Raw genomic sequence first — 18,059 nt, 5'->3', positions numbered from 1 at the left:
GTGCTTGCAGGAAGGATATAGTAATAAACAAGTCACTAAAGAGCCCTTTATTTTGTTTAGAGAGAAGGAGAGCACGGATCCTCCTTTGCAAAGCCAACAGTTATAAAAGAAAAGCCAATAGTGAATTAGAAAGGGGATGACAACATTATCAGAATAAGAACACAACCAAAAACAACAAAAAATCCAGATGACAGGCTGGACCTGTAATTAGCTACATTAAAATGCCTATGTAGAAGCAGATGGGTGGTTTATTGCTTTACAAAACAATAAGATATGAGTTTGCACAGGGCATCCTTGAGCTCCTGGTTCCTCATGCTATAGATGAGGGGGTTCACTGCTGGAGGCACCACCGAGTACAGAACAGACACCACCAGGTCCAGGGATGGGGAGGATATAGAGGGGGGCTTCAGGTAGGCAAACATGGCAGTGCTGACAAACAAAGAGACCATGGCCAGGTGAGGGAGGCAGGTGGAAAAGGCTTTGTGCCGTCCCTGCTCAGAGGGGATCCTCAGCACGGCCCTCAAGATCTGCACATAGGACATCACAATGAACACAAAACAACAGAGGTCAAAAAATACAGTAACCACAAGAAGCGCATGTTCCCTGAGGTAGGAGTGTGAGCAGGAGAGCTTGAGGATCTGGGGGATTTCACAGAAGAACTGGCCCAGGGCATTGCGCTTGCACAGGGGCAGTGAAAATGTATTGGCCGTGTGCAGCAGAGCGTTGAGAAACCCAGTGGCCCAGGCAGCTGCTGCCATGTGGACACAAGCTCTGCTGCCCAGGAGGGTCCCGTAGTGCAGGGGTTTGCAGATGGCAACGTAGCGGTCGTACGACATGACTGTGAGGAGACAATACTCTGCTGCTACAAAGAAGGCAAATGAAAAGATCTGTGTAGCACATCCTGAGTATGAGATGGCCCTGGTGACCCAGAGGGAGTTGGCCATGGATTTGGCGACAATGGTGGAGATGCAGCCCAGGTCGAGGAGGGCGAGGTTGAGCAGGAAGAAGTACATGGGGGTGTGGAGGTGCTGGTCCCAGGCTATGGTGGTGATGATGAGGCCATTGCCCAGGAGGGCAGCCAGGTAGATGCCCAGGAAGAGCCCGAAGTGCAAGAGCTGCAGCTCCTGTGTGTCTGTGAACGGCAGGAGGAGGAACTGGGTGATGGAGCTGCTGTTAGACATTTGCTGCTGATGGTCATGGGAAACCTGTCATAGGAGGAAAAGACAGGGACAAGTTATCAGTGACTTCTCTGAGCAAAATCAAAGCCATTTCTCATACACCCTCCCCTGCTCCACACCCCTTGTCTTTTTCCAGACCTTCCTCCAGCTCGGTGTCTGAGCCCTGGGTGGTGCTGGCTGGAGGTGCCATGAGGAGCAGGGCCTGTGCCCGCTGGCTGCCAAGGAGTCAGCCCTGCTCTGCAGCAGGGGGCATGAGAACAGGGGACAGAACTGGGGTTCAACATTGACATATGGAGCCTCAACAACTCACCCTTTCCTAAGGTCTCAGCACCCCACAAGTAGCCCAAGACAGGCACAGCTCATTTCACAAACCAAACAGCATTTTCAATGATGTAACATCTCTGTGTTTCTGTGTTCCTTAGATAACACTAAGGTACTATTGCACAGGTTTGCATCCTGGTGGGGAGCTCACCACTTGGAAGGAAACCTCAAAGACATAGCAAAATGTCCTAATAATGTGATTTGATTGAGGGAGACTCAGCTCATTCCCCAGCCCCACAGACTGCATTGCCCACAGCCCACAGGTCAGAGCAAAGCTGGGACACGTGTGCCCATGGACACACCTGCAGGAAAGGACCCACAAGATCAGGCTGTGACTCTGCAGCTGAAACTGCCATCCCCAGAGAGCCTGACAGCAAGAACAAGACCCCAAGAGCAGTGACCCAGAGCAGGGGAGCAAGAAGGAAAATGTGGTGAGGGTGGGTGTGAGAGAGGCCAGGGCAGGGGCAGCCGGGCACTCAGACAGCGTGCCCCTTCCCCAGCTGTGCAGCCACCTCCCAGACACCAACAGTGCCGGGCAGCTGCTCTCAGCCCCTGTGCTCTGCAGAGGAACTGCAGCTCTGGCTGCACAGGAGCTGCCTCATGCCTTGGAGCCCCCGGCCCTGAGGGCAGAGGCTTTGCTGGGTGGGACAGGAGGCCAGGGGGCTGCTCACAGGAGGGATCTGACCTGCAGGGGGTCACAGGGACTTTTCTCTGTTCTCCCTCCCATAACAATTCTGGGTTCGGTTTCCTCTCATTTCTGATCATTTCCCTGCTGCCTGGAAATTCTCCCCTGGGAGGTGTTTCCCTGTCCATGTCTGTTCCCTGTCAGTGCTCACAGACCATCCCACTCTCTGTGCCCTCCCCCTGGCCCTACAGATCCTGCCTGTTCACAGGGCACTGCCTGGGGGCATCTTCCTGTTTGCAGGCTGGAAAACAGGACAGGTCAGACTAAGGCTGACGGGTCCAGCCAAGGTGATGCAGGTGCTGTGCACAGGCAGAGGGGTGGTGAAGGGATGTCATGAGCCTTCTGGCAGATGTACTGATCACTCAGAGTTGCAGTTTAGGAGTCTCAGTCACTTGTTTAAGCATGAGAGCTCGTTTTCATTTTATCGTTTCCTGCACCCCCGACCCCTTCGGAGAGGAAACTGAAAAGACAGGCTCAGGAAAGCTCCTTATCTGTCTGCTAATCCTTACATTGATCTTTTCATGGGGCATCCCCTTGGAAAAATGCCAGGGGTGATCTGCAGCTGTGAGCAGTGCTGACCCACACAGCACCCTCTCCACAGCACGACCTTGCCCTACCAGATCTTGCTCCTTCTCCCCACATCTTCTCCCCTCAGTGTTGCTGGGATCTCCCAGGCAGGCTGAGCGCTGACCCTGGCAGGTGGCAGAGTCCCTGCCCGGCACAGCCCTGGGGTGCAGGGACCCTGCTCTGCAGGACAGCCCTGGGCACCCCTGCCTGTGCAAACAGCTTCACACACCTGGAGTCATCCTCAGCAAGAGGCAGCTGCCATGTGTTATTGCTCTGATGGCTTAATCCCTGCTCTGCTGCAGGTCCTCCTTAACTATAGAAGAAAGTCTTTAATATTTTTACTTACGTATCTCATTGAATGTACCAGCATTAGGAAATTCCACCATAATCTAAAAATGCAATAACGTGCAGCAACAGACTTAACGTCCGTGAAGATTTCTCTCCTCACAGCAATCCTCCCCCCACATTTCCTTTCCCCTCTCTGTGCCTGTCTCCTGTGCCCTCGGTGCTGCAGGCAGAGCCCTCAGCCCTGCTGCGTGTGCAGAGGAGCTGCTCCTGGGCAGAGCTGTCTCTCTGCAGCGCTGCCGCTGCCATGAGCTCCCTGTGTCCCAGGAGCCCAGCCCAGCTCAGCAGCACAGGAGCAGCACAAGGCGCTTTAATGACCCCTCTGGTGGGTTTGGGTCTGAGTCCATGGACCTCAGACCATGAGGGGAAGCTGAAGAAACTTCTCAAGAAGTCAAAGTCAGATGCAAACTTAAAGTTTCCTGTAATACACACAGGTCCCACTGAGGGAACCTACTGAAGAACTGACCCCAGAGTTTGGTTAGAGTAGAAAACTGGAGGCAGTGACGACAGGTCAGGAAAAGCAATGTAACGTTGTCTCTGATGCTGAGTAAACCTGAATGTGTTTCATTAACCAAAGGACTAAGCCCTGACGCCCAACCATGTGGAGTCAGATCCTGTCCCTCCCACATTGCCCAGGGCCCTTCCTGGGACAGTGTGATGTGGGGCTGTGCAAGGCCAAGGGCAGGACTATGGTCTCACACCTCCCAGGTTCCTGGCTGGGGACAAGGTGGGTGTTGGAGCCCATTGACAACATCTTCCTGACACGGGTGACTGAGGAGTCAGTGGGGTGAGGTGCCCTCTGGGACTTCACACTTACAAACCAGAAAGAGTTGGTCAGGATGGAACAGTCAGGGATGGGAAAGTGGAGCTGAGGCTCCTGGGAGATGAGAACAAGGCCAAGAGCAGGATTTCAGGAGAGCAGGATTTGGCCTGCTGAGGGACCTGCTTGGGTCCTATGGGATATGACCTTGGTGTCTGCAGTGCTCTTCTCTCACATCTCCTCCCTCCTCTCTCCCACTTGCTGTTGTGCAGCATTTTTTACCCTTTCTCAAATACAATATGCCAGAGGTGCTGCCAGCATCACTGAGTGACTCAGACTGGGCAAGGAGTGGGTCCATCTTGGAGCAGCTGAAATCAGCTCTGTCTGACATTGGTCAAACTCCTGTTGTCTTCTCAGAGCGGTGACAACTGTAGCACACCCACACTCACACCCGGTTCCAAGACTTTGTCATGTAAACCCAGTACAGGGTGACAACATATTGTGTGCTACAAATTACTTGATCATGGAGAAGAAATGGATCTTCTGTCGGCAACTTGAGCAACTCACCAGTCAACGAATACGTTCCTATGGGGAACTGCAATTGCCCTGACATTCACTGGCCAGGAAAAGCTGCAGCTGCCAACAGTCCAAAGGATATTGGGCCAACTGCTCAACATGGCTGCCTGGTGGGCCAACAAGGGTGATGCTCACCTGAATCTGGAACTGGGAAAAAGAAAGAGCTGGTAAGGGATGTGAACATCAGTGTCCACCTTGGCTGTTGTGACCAGGACAGCCAAGGTGGGGTCCCAGGCACCAGAGGGGAGGGAGGAAGGCCAGCAGCAGAGCACAGGCTGGTGGAATCCAGAGGAGAAGGCTTGGACATAATGGGGGATGGTGGGCAAAGTGGTGACATGGAAGTAGGTGTGAAGGGTGGAGGAGCTCAGGAAATCTGATAATCCTTACAGGACAGGCTGCTCCAAGCACAAGAATGATCTCTCCAAGTACCCATGAACAGAAGCATTTATCTCCTGAGGCTGCTCCTCTGCACTGATGGAGCTGCAGGGCAAAAGGCAGCACACAGGAGGTGGGAGCAGGGGAAGCTGCAAAGGAGGAATTTAGAAACCTTGTGCATGGATGTGGGGATGATGACAAAGCTGCCCTGGACTTGATACCTGCACGGGAAGGGCAGCAAGATGAGCTGTCAGAGCTTCACTTGCAGTAATAGAACAGACAGGGTGAACGTGGGCCTGCTGCTGAACTTCATAAGAGTAGAATCAGACAGGACTGAGGTTCTTCATGGCTTCTTTGCCTCCATCTTCACCAGCAAGGTCTCCTGGGACTTTGTTCCTGAAGGCAGGAGTCTGGAGAACACCCAGCAGTGGATGGGGCTCAAGTCAGGGGTGACCTGAGCAAACACAGACACCATTACAGAACAGGAGATAGATCCCTTTACCAGCTCCCTGAACACAAGTATCGCTGTGCTGTGGCACCTGAGATTGCCAGGGACACCCACCTCTTGGTCCAGAGGAGTGTGACTCCTATTGAGCTGTCCTGGCCTGTCTCCTCACTCACATGGTGATTTAGGCACCCACTTTTCTGACGTATTCAGTCTTTATCAGGAGATGCAACACATCAATATGAACTGGAGGCTGCTGATGCCACCTGCTCTGGAAAGGGAGAGAAGGGACAGCAGGGAAGGAAATAGAAGAAATTTGGATTAATTGCTATTTATTATGGAAATGCTCTCTGTTTGGCTATTCCTGAAATCTCCCTAATGATCCACACCAGACTTGAAGCCTTTAGGAAAATGATGCACAGTCTTGGCTTGTAGGAGCATTTTGTATGTCAATGAGCCCTCTGGTGCCATGATCCTGAACTGCAGATACTGAAAGAACGAACAAACCTCTAACGAAGTGAAAGGCAGAAGCAAACCCCAAGTTCTGAGGGTGTTTGGACACCATGAAGGGCCATCACTGACACAGCTGTGAAGGAAACAACCAGTGCAGGTCCCTCTCCCTGGAGGCTGGTGAAGGAAAGACTTGCAGACACTGGTTCCAGGTGGTGAGGGCCATGTGGAGGTGGCTCTGATGCCATGTCAGCCCTTGATGCTTGTTCATCACCAGATTGGCTGACCTCTGACCCCTGGGACCTGGTAGATTTTTCTCCAATGTTTTTCAAGGCTTTTCCTGTGGTCAGTGTGAGCGTTCTGTGTTTTGGGGGTGGTGTTTATGTCAAGTGCTGTTGCTTTAACTGCAAGGCTCTGGTGTTCTGTGGAGTTGGAAATGCCTGTGAGTTCCTCAAAACTCATCCAGCTTCTTTCATACACCTGGCAATGGTCACCAGTCACCTCAGTGTCCCAGTCCCAAACTTGCTTGAATCCCCTATTTGGATCCACACCCCATCACTCCAGGAGGTTCATGGATCCACCAGGTTCATGGATGATTCCTGAGGACCATCCAGGTGTGGGCAGTGTAAGAGAGGAGCAGAGCAGTGTAAGCTCATGGGCCATGACTGAGCACAGCCACCCCAGCAGCAGCCGTTCCCCATCTCCCAGGCACAGCCATGCCCACAGCATGCAAATCGCACTGCCATACATGATTAGCCCAAGAGAGGCCTTTCTTCCTTCCATATTCCCAGGAAAACCTTTCTCCTGTTCCTCCTCCACCTGCAGACATCAACTGCTTTCCATTTCTGGGCTCAGACATGGCTGGAAGGGTTCACTAAAGCCATCAGCCATCTCATTGCTTCTCCCTGACATGCCCTGACCCTCTCCCACACCTACAATGGCCAATCACGGCTGCTCAGGCCTCCTGCACTTCAGAAGAGGTCTTGAGCCTCTTGGTTCTTCCTGGTGCTTATTATGAACTTCCTCGCTCTCTCCAGAGTTCATGGTTACATTTCTTGTCCATAACAGCCCTTTATGACCATGTCTTACTAGATGATTGTGTTTTTATGATCATTTGTGCAGAAAGGGCAGTCACAAGACAGCACCCAATATGTCAAATCTGATGCCGAGTGAAATGCTGTAAAGATCCGATGAGTTCCCCCTGTATCTGTGTCTCTCCTGGAAGGAGTCTGTCCCGAGAAGGGGATCCAGCTCCTGCCACTCTCTGCAGAGGCACATGAGCAGTGTCCATCACCTGGGGACATAAAGGGTGACATTTGCCAGACCACCCGTCATCTGAACCACTTAGATGTGTGCTTGTGGATGCGGTATGAAGCCTTATAGTGCAAATGCCTATGATTTGGGTTGAAACCATTTCAATCCCATCACCTCCAGCTTCCCTCAGAGGCGGCTGTTTTTTGGCACAACTGTCCTGGCTCTCCAGGCAGGTTGGGCACTGGTGTGGTGCCTGCATTGGCAGTTTTGCCCTTCGTGGGGTAAAAGGCTGTTGAGTAGAGACAGTTGTAGAGATTTGGGCCACAGGGGTTTGCAGCAATCCTGTCAGACTCTCAGCAGGATGAGCTTTGGAGCCCAGGAAAAATGGAGATGCGCTGAAGGATGTTTGTGAACAGTGGTGCTGTCACTGATAACAGTAACAGGGAACTCCTTATTCTCACTGATGATGATGATAAACTAAGTTACTTTAATTTCATTCCCAAGAGTCATACACCTCAGTAGTTGTGTCTTGAAAAAAGTTCATAGAATAATGCTTTTTCTCTCCTTTTTTTTTTTTTTTTTTTTTTTTTTTTGATTCATATAAAGAGTACACCACTTGGACACAATTAACACAAAATCATGCATCTTTAATAACTTTTATCTTTTTTCCCTGGTGTGAGGTGTTCTTGGAATAGGAGAATAGTTTCTTTTTGAGACAAAGGTGGCCAAGGAACAGATCCCTGTTCAGTGCAAAGGCACAAAGGAAGCCAGAATCTTTATGTGTGTGCACTGACACACACTGTCACCTGCATTTCCAGTCTCTGCAGTCCCAACCGTGCAGCAGAGTCTGGAGTTCTGAGCTCCCTCATCTGCCCTGTGTGACACGTGTAAAATGGAACTACCCCAGTCCAATGGCTGGTTTTGATTCTCTTCACAGCCTGAAGCACCACATGGGTCAGGAGACAAGCCAGGATACCCAACCAGGACTCACATGCTCTGCTCTTACAGTTCAGGTATTCCCGGCAATCTCAGCAGGGATGTCATGCGGATATCTGGGTTCAAGGAGCTGGTCAAGTGTCTCATCTCCATTTCTGTAACGATGGCTTTGCTGCCTGGCTGCTGTGCAGACTCTGTACATGGATGTTGACACCTCTTGAACAACCTGCTCTGAAAGGATTAGCAAGATGGGCTGTTCATTCTGGAAGGGTATAAGGACAGCAAAAAAGAAGACCCTGAGTGGGCACATATGAAAAGGGATGCACAAGATGTGGTCAAGGCCATTTGGGGGCCCTTGTAAAGCAGCTCCGGACCCTCTGTGAATTATTCATGTGGTCAGGGAGAACCGGAGAGCTTTCTCTAAATTGAAAACATGAAGGGGATGAAAGGACAGCGTCATTCAGGCTTAAAGGAACCTTGGAAGGTGTCTTGACCAACCTCCTGCTCACAGCAGAGTCAGACCAGATTACTCAGGGCTTTATCCAAACACATCTTGGTCACTTTCTGGGACAGAGTGAGTGTGCACTCCTGGGAAACAGCTTCCAGTGCTGGACTGTCCTCATGACTGGAAAGTTTCTCCGTTTCTACAGCACCTTTCCAAGCTCAACCATCCAGATTGTTTTTACGCATCTACTTACACACTGACACAGACCATAATATACTGCCTTGGGCACAAGAATGTTGTGGGGGATGATGCTGAATGCATTGGTAACTTCCGGGTAAACAGACCACCACTGCTCTGCCCATGTCCACAACCCTGTCCTTTCTTCACAGAAAGCAAAGAGGATGGACAGGCACAACCTGCCCTGGGGAAACCCCGTCACCTTCTCTTCCAGACACCCAGAAATGGGTTCCCAGTGGACATGCTCTGGGGCACAGCCCTTAGTTCCTCTGCTCACTCATTGGCCATTTTGAAAAGTGCACACACTGTGTGAGAGCTGCCAGTGGTCAGGGAGTCCCCCCAGTCTCCATGAGCTTTCCAAGATGGTGCAGAGTGGCTTCACTGTGGCATGGTCCTGCTGTCCCAGCTCCTGGGATGCTGCCCCTGCTGTCCCATAGACTGGAGAGGATTGTGTTAGTTCCAGTGACCCTGACTTGATCCCCATCCACTGTTGATTGTTCTGCCTCCAGCCACAGAGGCCTGGGAGACCTTGCTGGTGAAGATGGAGCACAAGAGATACAGAGAATATCAGTTGTTTCACATATTAAATTCATCAGTGGCCACACAGTGTCTGTGTTTCTCCTTTAACTGTTCCTGCAGTAGTAACAGCTCATTATTGGGCCCTTGAATTGCCTTACAGGTCTGGACTGAGCTTTGATCGGGACTGTTGCTGTGCTTGGAGGCTGCTGTCCTTGCAGGCCAGATGAACTCACTTCTGCCACCCTGCCTGGCAGTTCATTCCATCCGTGTCACAGCTCTGTCTGCAGCACTGACAGCTCCAGCTCCCCAGTCAGGTCCCTGGCTGAGGACATGGCCTCACATCTGGGTTGGAGAATTTAGATCGTTTGCTATAATCTTCCTGGTGTCCTGTCTAATGACGGGACAAGAAAATATGTTTCTCATGCCAAAATTATTTTCTAATATAAAGATACTACTGCAGGAAAGAACTGTCTCAGTAGACGTGAGAGAAATATCACTGGTTACTTCAGACTGTTTCATGGTCCATTCCTCTGGAGCTCCAGGGACACCTCTCACTCAGAGGAGACTGAAAAAGGGACATCATGGGCTGCTCCTGTGCTGCTGAGCTGGGCTGGGCTCCTGGGACACAGGGAGCTCATGGCAGCGGCAGCGCTGCAGAGAGACAGCTCTGCTCAGGAGCAGCTCTTCTGCACACATAGCAGGGCTGAGGGCTCTGCCTGCAGCACCGAGGGCACAGGAGCCAGGCACAGAGAGGGAAATGCAATCTGGGCTGGGAGGATGCTGAGAGGTCAGCAGAAACAAAATCTTCTCAGATATGAAGCCTGTGGCTGCAAATCATGGTAGGATCTCAGAAAGCTGTCACATTGCAGAGCCTGCGAGAGGTGTAAGTACAGCTGTCAGAGATTCTCTGATCAGAGATGATGTGCTGCAGAGCAGGGATTGCCTTCTGCACTGTCAGTGACAAGACGTGAATGCTGCGTTCTCCCCAGGGTGGCTGTGGGGTGTAAATGTAAATATGCAGGCAGGGGTGCCCAGGGCTGTCCTGCAGAGCAGGGTCCCTGCACCCCAGGGCTGTGCCAGGCAGGGACTCTGCCGCCTGCCAGGGTCAGCGCTCAGCCTGCCCGGGAGATCCCAGCAACACTGAGGTGAGAAGCTGTGGGGGGAAGGACAAACCACTATTGTGAAGGAAAGGTCCTTCTGCTGTGGAGGGTGCTGTGTGAGTCAGCACTGCTCACAGCTCCAGATCACCCCCAGAATTTTTCCAAGGGGATGCCTCAAGGACAAGATCAGTGCAAGGATTACCAGAGAGATAAGGAGCTTTCCTGAGCCTGTCTTTTCAGTTTCCTCTCCCAAGGGGTGGGGGTGCAGGAAAGGATAAAATGAAAATGAGCTCTCATGCTTAAACAAGTCACTGAGACTCCTAAACTGCAACTCTGAGTGATCAGTACATCTGCCAGAAGGCTCATGACATCCCTTCACCACCCCTCTCTCTGCCTGTGCACAGTGCCTGCATCACCTTGGCTGGACCCGTCAGCCTTAGTCTGACCTGTCCTGTTTTCCAGCCTGAAAACAGGAAGATGCCCCCAGGCAGTGCCTGTGAACAGGCTGACTTATCGAGAGCCCATGGGCACAGGCCCTGCTCTTGGTTGCACATTTTCCAGCACCGAACAGGGCTCCAGGCACAGTGCTGAAGAAAGTTGTCCTAGAAAATCAAAAAGGTGTCTGTGTGTGACAGAGGAGGGTCTATGGGACTTGGTTTGATTTTTGCCAGAGAACACTTCCCTGACTTCACACTTTTTTTTTCCTCATGACAGCGCCCCATGTTCACGAAAAGCAAATGTCCAACAGCAGCTCCATCACCCAGTTCCTCCTCCTGCCGTTCACAGACACACGGGAGCTGCAGCTCTTGCACTTCTGGCTCTTCCTGGGCATCTACCTGGCTGCCCTCCTGGGCAACGGCCTCATCATCACCACCATAGCCTGGGACCAGCACCTCCACACCCCCATGTACTTCTTCCTGCTCAACCTCGCCCTCCTTGACCTAGGCTCCATCTCCACCATTCTCCCCAAGTCTATGGCCAATTCCCTCTCGTACACCAGGGCCATTTCCAATGCAGGATGTGTTATCCAGGTCTTTCTCTTTATCTTTGCAATGTCAACAGAATATTGTCTTCTGACCATCATGTCGTACGACCGCTACATTGCCATCTGCAAACCCCTGCACTACAGGACCCTCCTGGGCAGCAGAGCTTGTGTCCACATGGCAGCAGCTGCCTGGGCCACTGGGATTCTCAATGCTCTGCTGCACACGGCCAATACATTTTCACTGCCCCCGTGCAAGGGCAATGCCCTGGGCCAGTTCTTCTGTGAAATCCCCCAGATCCTCAAGCTCTCCTGCTCACACTCCTACCTAAGGGAAGCTGGGCTTATTGTGGTTAGTGCCTGTTTAGTTTTCATGTGTTTTGTGTTCATTGTGGTGTCCTATATGCAGATCTTCAGGGCCATGCTGAGGATCCCCTCTGAGCAGGGACGGCACAAAGCCTTTTCCACCTGCCTCCCTCACCTGGCCATGGTTACTCTGTTTTCCAGCACCTCTTTTTTTGCCTGCCTTAAGCTCCCCTCCATCTCCTTCCCGTCTTTGGACCTGGTGGTGTCTGTTCTATACTCAATGATACCTCCAACATTGAAACCCCTCATCTACAGCATGAGGAAGAAGGAGGTCAAGGATGCCCTGAGGAAACTAATCACTGGAGGCATTTCAAAAATAATAAAGTGTCCGTCATCCGCTCTTTAACAGATAACAGCTTTAATGTAACTCATTAGAGGCCGAGATTCTGTGTGTGTGTTGGTGGTATTTATTTTTTAATAAATCATGATGTTTTTGTCATCCCCTTTCTAATTCATTGTCTGCTTTTCTTTTCAAACCCACTGGCTGTATAAATATGCAGCTATTCTCTCTGTTTATTTAAACAAAATAAAGGGCTCTGCAGTGACTTTTTTTTTCACTGATATTATTCCCCCAAGGCCTGTTTGGAGCTGCAGGGACAGTTCCTGTGCGTGGGGGAGGGGAACAGAGTCCATCCTGGCAGCCCTGCCAGGGAGCACCAGCACTTGTTCTTCCAGAGCTGTTCTGGTTCCACTCCCACACTCTCCTTCTCATCCCTTGTGTTGGTGCAAGGCCTGAGTGCTCTGGCAGCTTGGTCACCGTTCTTCTGTGTGTCAGTCCTGAGAGCACAGGCAGGGACAGGCAATGGGCACTGCGGTGACAGAGCTGGCCTCACAACAACCTTTCCAGATAGAAAGGTGATCTCCTATGGGCAGGGCCTGAAGGTTTAAATCTTCTCAAAAAAATTATCTCAAGAACATGTCCAAGAAAGTGACCCACAGATTAAACACCAGAGTACAGCTGAACAGTGTGTGTGTGCAGGGCTGGCACACAGCAGTGTCCTCTCACAGCCAGGCTCCTGCCAGAGACCTGCAGGACCAGCAGAGCAGGGGCTGGGCTGTGCCCCTGTGCACTGGACACCCCTTTGGTAGAAGCCTCAGGTCAATCGTCATGGAGCTGCCCCCTCACAGCCATCGTTTTTAGCACTGGCCTTCTCACCCACAGAGGTTGTTCTTCCCTCCACAGAGGGACACCGAATGAGTAGTTCAGCAGTCCATGTTTGCTTTATACAGGTGCTGAGGTTTGGATTGCGGGATGGCAACCGTGGCAGATGTGGTTGTTAGCCCCCTCTCCTCCCCCTTCCTTCTTCAGCCCCTTCTTCTCCCCCCTTCCCACTCAGGACAGGCGATTGGGAAAGAAAGCAGGACAGAGAGAAGAGAGTTGGAAAAATTAAAAATGTTTTACTAATGCAATGCTACCAATAAAAATAGAGAAAATAATACAAAATATATAAAACCAATCTTGACAGTCCCAGCAACTGCTCTTGCAGAAGAGGCGCCGGCATCCGAAGTTCTGGACTAGACTCTGCAGCCAACCGGAGCTGGATTCAGTCTGTCACTAGGCCTCAGTTTTCAGGGAATACTAGCAAGCTCCTCTCCTAATGTCGGCCAGAAGGTAAAGGGGTGAGATCCTCATGATCTCCCACTTTTATACGAAGTATTCACATGAATGGGATGCTATACTTTGTTGGTCTGTTTCTGGTCACCGGTTTTCTCATTGCCCCTCTCGCAAGATATACATCTGTCCTATCAGTGACCTCACATTCCATTGCTATGTTTACCGAAACATGTGTCTGACTTTCCAGAAAAATGCAGCTAATACGAAGCTTTAGCTGACAGGCAAATTCACTAAAAGAAAAACTTGTTTTTAACTAAACCAGGACAACAGATGAGAAGTGAGCATGTGCATCACGTACGTGAGGTGACATGAACACAAGTGAGCACAAATATCATCACTATTCCTTGTGGTTCCATGAAGGCCTGTGGCACAGACAATGTCTTGAGGTCACTTCATGTTGCGAGGAACATCCCATAGGAAATCACCTGAATGCAGCAGTTGTAATTCCTTGAACTGAGGTCCCTGTGTCCATTCCTCATGACGTGGGACATGGGTGACACACCACAGGGCTGAGGTGTCTCCTGTCCTTTTGGAGTGGCAACAGGAGGCCAGTGCCTCTGTGTAAAAGGGACAGACTCTGTCTTTGAACATCCCTGCGTGCATAAGGAGTCCATGAGGCCAGCTCAGATGTGGACACCTCACAGACTGACATTCCTGTGTGTGACTCCGGGAACAAACCCCACTGCCCAATGAGATTCATCTCGGCTGCCTTAGGATCATTGCAAGTGCTCCAGTCTGCTACCTCACCATTGCCTGTTATTCTGGATTGTGACCTCATAAGAACCAGGGTAATCAGAGAGGTTCTGGGGTCTTTAGAAAAGGCAGACATCAAAGCCATGTTCAAGAAAGGCCAGAACAAGTATTGGGAGAATTGCACATTGGTCAACCTGCCTCTGTCCCTGGGAAGGGGATTGGACACATCCTCCTGTAGAGTGGGATTTCAGCTCTTTCGAGGGTGATGAAAAGGTGGGTCAAGGCCACGAACAACCTCCCCTGGTTCACCTGGCCTTGAGCAGGATAGTGAGACAAGATGAGTGAGACAAGAGCTCTCTTCAGGCAAGGTGAAAAAGTGGGATGGATGTCTACATCCTGCAGAGAAAGAGGGGCAGGTGTAGGACTGTGTAGAACATGCTTCAGTCTTGGTCAGGTCCGGGGTGCTGAGGAGGGGAATGGATGGGTGTGGTATTATGAGGTTAGTTGTGACTCAGAAACTCATAATCCAGTCACAAGTGTGTGGCTGTGATGGCTGTCATGTCCATCCCACCTGAGAACATGACAGGACAGCAGCAGGAACATGGTCATGTCAGTCAGAGAACTGAAAGGCCAGCAGCAGTTGTGGGATTTAGAAGACCATGGTGAGGTTACTTGCATTCTGTCAGGTAAAAGACCACGAGAAGCATAACGGGTTGGGTTCCCTGGTTGAAGAACAATTTCTGAGATGGTTGAGTTTTCCTTAGTAGCAGAAAAAAACAAGAGAGATAAAAAAGAACCCACAATGTGCAACTTGGATGATGGAGACTGTATATGAGGAGTAAGAAATGTCACTGGAAGGGCAGTGTTGTGAGGCAAGAGGTGACCCAGAGGGAGCTGGATCAGCCCATGGTTTGTGTTCCAAAGAGCAGCCAGTGAGGGTGCAGACACAGCAGTGAAGGTGCAGAGATGCTGGGGTGAGAGCAGGTGGGAAAGCGAGATGGGTGTCTGCAGCCTGCAGGGAAAGAGGGGCAGGGGTAGCACCATGTAGAACAGCCTGTGGTGGAGATGGCAAAGGGCACTGCAAGGCTGGAAGGGACCCACAGATCTCGGGTCTCTGTCCCCTTGGCCAGGGCAGTTGTCTCTGCCACTGAGGCCCAGGAGAAGACATATTGTCCTCATGGCACTGGGGACTCGCTGCCTCCTTGCAGCCCCATGGGGAAGCTGGAAATTGTTGTATCACAGTATCACAGTATGTTCTGGATTGGAAGGGACCTCAAAAGATCATCTAGTCCAATCCCCCTGCTGGAGCAGGAACGCCTAAGTGAGGTTGCACAGGAACATGTCCAGGTGGGTCTTGAATGTCTCCAGAGAAGGAGACTCCACAACCTCCCTGGGCAGCCTGTTCCAGTGCTCTGTCACCCTTACTGAGAAAGAAGTTTTTTCTCAAATTTAAGTGGAACCTCTTGTGTTCCAGCTTGATCCCATTGCCCCTTGTCCTATCATTGTTTGCCAACGAGAAGAGCCTGGCTCCATCCTCATGGCACTCACCCTTTATATATTTATAAACATTAATAAGGTCACCCCTCAGTCTCCTCTTCTCCAAACTAAAGAGACCCAGCTCCCTCAGCATTTCTTCATAAGGGAGGTGCTCCACTCCCTTAATCATCTTGGTTGCCCTACGCTGGACCCTCTCCAGCAGTTCCTTGTCCTTCTTGAACTGAGGGGCCCAGAACTGGACACAATATTCCAGATGGGGTCTCACCAGGGCAGAGTAGAGGGGAAGGAGGACCTCTCTTGATCTACTAACCACCCCCCTTCTAATACATCCCAGGATGCCATTGGCCTTCCTGGCCACAAGGGCACAGTGCTGGCTCATGGTCATCCTGTTGTCCACCAGGATCCCCAGGTCCCTTTCCCCTACACTGCTCTCTAATATGTAATTTCCCAACCGATACTGGAACCTGGGGTTGTTCCTGCCCAGATGCAGGACTCTACACTTTTCCTTGTTAAATTTCATTAGGTTATTCCCCGCCCAACTCTCCAGCCTGTCTAGGTCTCGCTGGATGGCAGCACAGCCTTCTGGCGTGTCAGCCACTCCTCCCAGCTTAGTGTCATCAGCAAACTTGCTGATAGTACACTCTATTCCCTCGTCTAAGTCATTAATGAATATATTGAATAATACTGGCCCCAGTACTGACCCCTGAGGTACTCCACTAGATACTGGTCTCCAACTAGACTCCGCACCATTGACTACCACTCTCTGGCTTCTCTCCTTAAGCCAGTTTGTAACCCACCTCACTACTCTATTGTCTAGACCACACCTCTGCAACTTAGCAACTAGGATGCTGTGGGAGACTGTGTCAAAGGCTTTACTGAAGTCAAGGTAGACCACATCCACGGCTCTGCCATCATCCATCCACCTTGTAACATTCTCATAAAAGGCTATGAGGTTGGTCAAGCATGGTCAAGCATGGTCAAGCAAGTTGTCCCAGTGTTGTCCTTCCCTGGGCCTTGCACACCCACATCCCACAGTCCCAGGAAGAGCCCTGAGCCGTGTGTGAGGGACAGGATCCCCCTTCCCATTGCCTGGAGCTCATGGCTTCTCTTTTCTGCTTGAAAAAACAAACCAAGGGGTTTCTGAGCATCAGAGCTGAAGAAAAGACTCAAAGGAGACCTCATGGTGGCTACAGCTTCCTCACAAGAGGAGAAGGAAGGGAAGGTACTGATCTATTCTCTCTGGTGACCAGTGACAGAACATGAGGGAATGGCAGGAAGATGTGACAGGGGAGGGTCAGTTTTACATGAGGAAAAGGTTCTTCACTCAGAGGTGCTGGACACTGAACAGGCTCCCCAGGGAGGTGTCACGGCCCCAACCTGACAGTGTTCAAGAAGACACTGGACAACGTCCTCAGACACACGGGGTAAACCTGTGGGGTGTCCTGTGCAGGGACAGGAGTTGGACTCCATGATCCTTGTGGATCCTTCCAACTCAGGAAATTCTGTGATTCTAGGAAACACTAGGTCAAAAGTCCCTGTTTTCATTGTCCAGATGAGTTGTAAACATACACATCATGTGCATGTCCAGTGTGTGCATGTGGTGAGATGAACCCCAGTGAGCACAAATGCTGTCAGCTGTTCCTTGGGGTGCCATAAAGGTCAGTGGGACAGAGATGGTGTTTGGGGGTCTCTTCCGACCTGTGTTATTGTAGGATCCCATGAATCTTTTCCTTGGAGAGCTCTTTCACGTCACAATAGACAGAGGAAGAAGAGAAAATAAATGAAGAGGCAGAAGCAGAGATGTAAAATGCCCCAGAGTAAATACAGTAGCTCCTCTGAGGAACGTTTCTCCACTCAAACCTTGATAGGAAATCTATTGGATACATTTGATGAAAGCAGCTTAGTTTGATCTGCTCACACACTGGACCACAAGGAGGGTGATGGTGGGTACAATGCCATGTGGTCACTTGTGTTTCAGGAACTCATAGTCCAGTGGGAAGCCAATGGATGTGGAGGGGACTGTGAGATCACTTCTGCCTCTGCAGGGGATTGGCCAACAGCAGGAACACGGCTGGCAAAGCACTGTGAGGTCACACATACAGGACGAGCAATTGGGCCCAATCAGCATGGCTTGATGAAATGCAGGTCCTGCTTGACCAGCCTGATCTCCTTCTGTGACAAGGTGTCCGGCTGAGCAGATGAGGGAAAGTCTGTCGTGGGGAGTGAATCCGCCACACGGGCTGTGGGTGTTGTGTCCTTAGACTGCAGTAAAGCCTTTGACACCGTATCCCACAGCATCTCCTGGAGAAGCTGCAGTTCATGGCCTGGATGGTGTATCTGCAATGGGTAAAGAACTGGATGGAAGGCATTTTAGAGACATTTGTCCCCTGCCTTTTCACATGGGCATCCCATGAATGCATCACTGCTCTGCCCCAGTGTAGACAGGCACAAGGCCTTCTCCACCTGGACCTCTTATCAATGCCACTGTTTTCTCCAGCACCCTCATCCTGGACTGTGGGATGCCCAGAACAGCCCTCCCAAGACAGTTTGACAAAGCCTTTTTTCTACACGTTCCCCACATCCCCGCTCAATCCCTTCATGTACGGTTCAAGGACCAGAAAGGTTGGGTATAAGCGGGACATTGAGGAAAATGGTCAGGAAAGCTTTGAGGTGCACAGAGAGCACATCAACATGTTGACCTGCTGTTCTCTCT

General features: G+C 51.0%; 1 protein-coding gene across 1 annotated transcript; it reads right to left on the bottom strand.

Annotated features, from left to right (window-relative positions):
- Positions 1-248: 248 nt before the first annotated feature.
- LOC308044085 (olfactory receptor 14A16-like) lies at positions 249-1,181 on the bottom strand (the record flags this gene model as incomplete). Its single annotated transcript, XM_080350564.1, has 1 exon — positions 249-1,181. The coding sequence occupies one exon, from the start codon at positions 1,179-1,181 to the stop codon at positions 249-251; it is 933 nt and encodes a 310-aa protein (XP_080206690.1).
- Between the last annotated feature and the right edge of the window lie 16,878 nt (positions 1,182-18,059).

The sequence above is a fragment of the Nesoenas mayeri genome (genome assembly GCF_963082525.1).
Source record: "Nesoenas mayeri genome assembly, chromosome: 10".
Lineage (NCBI taxonomy): Eukaryota > Metazoa > Chordata > Aves > Columbiformes > Columbidae > Nesoenas > Nesoenas mayeri.
This window is presented reverse-complemented; position numbering and strand designations above follow the sequence as displayed.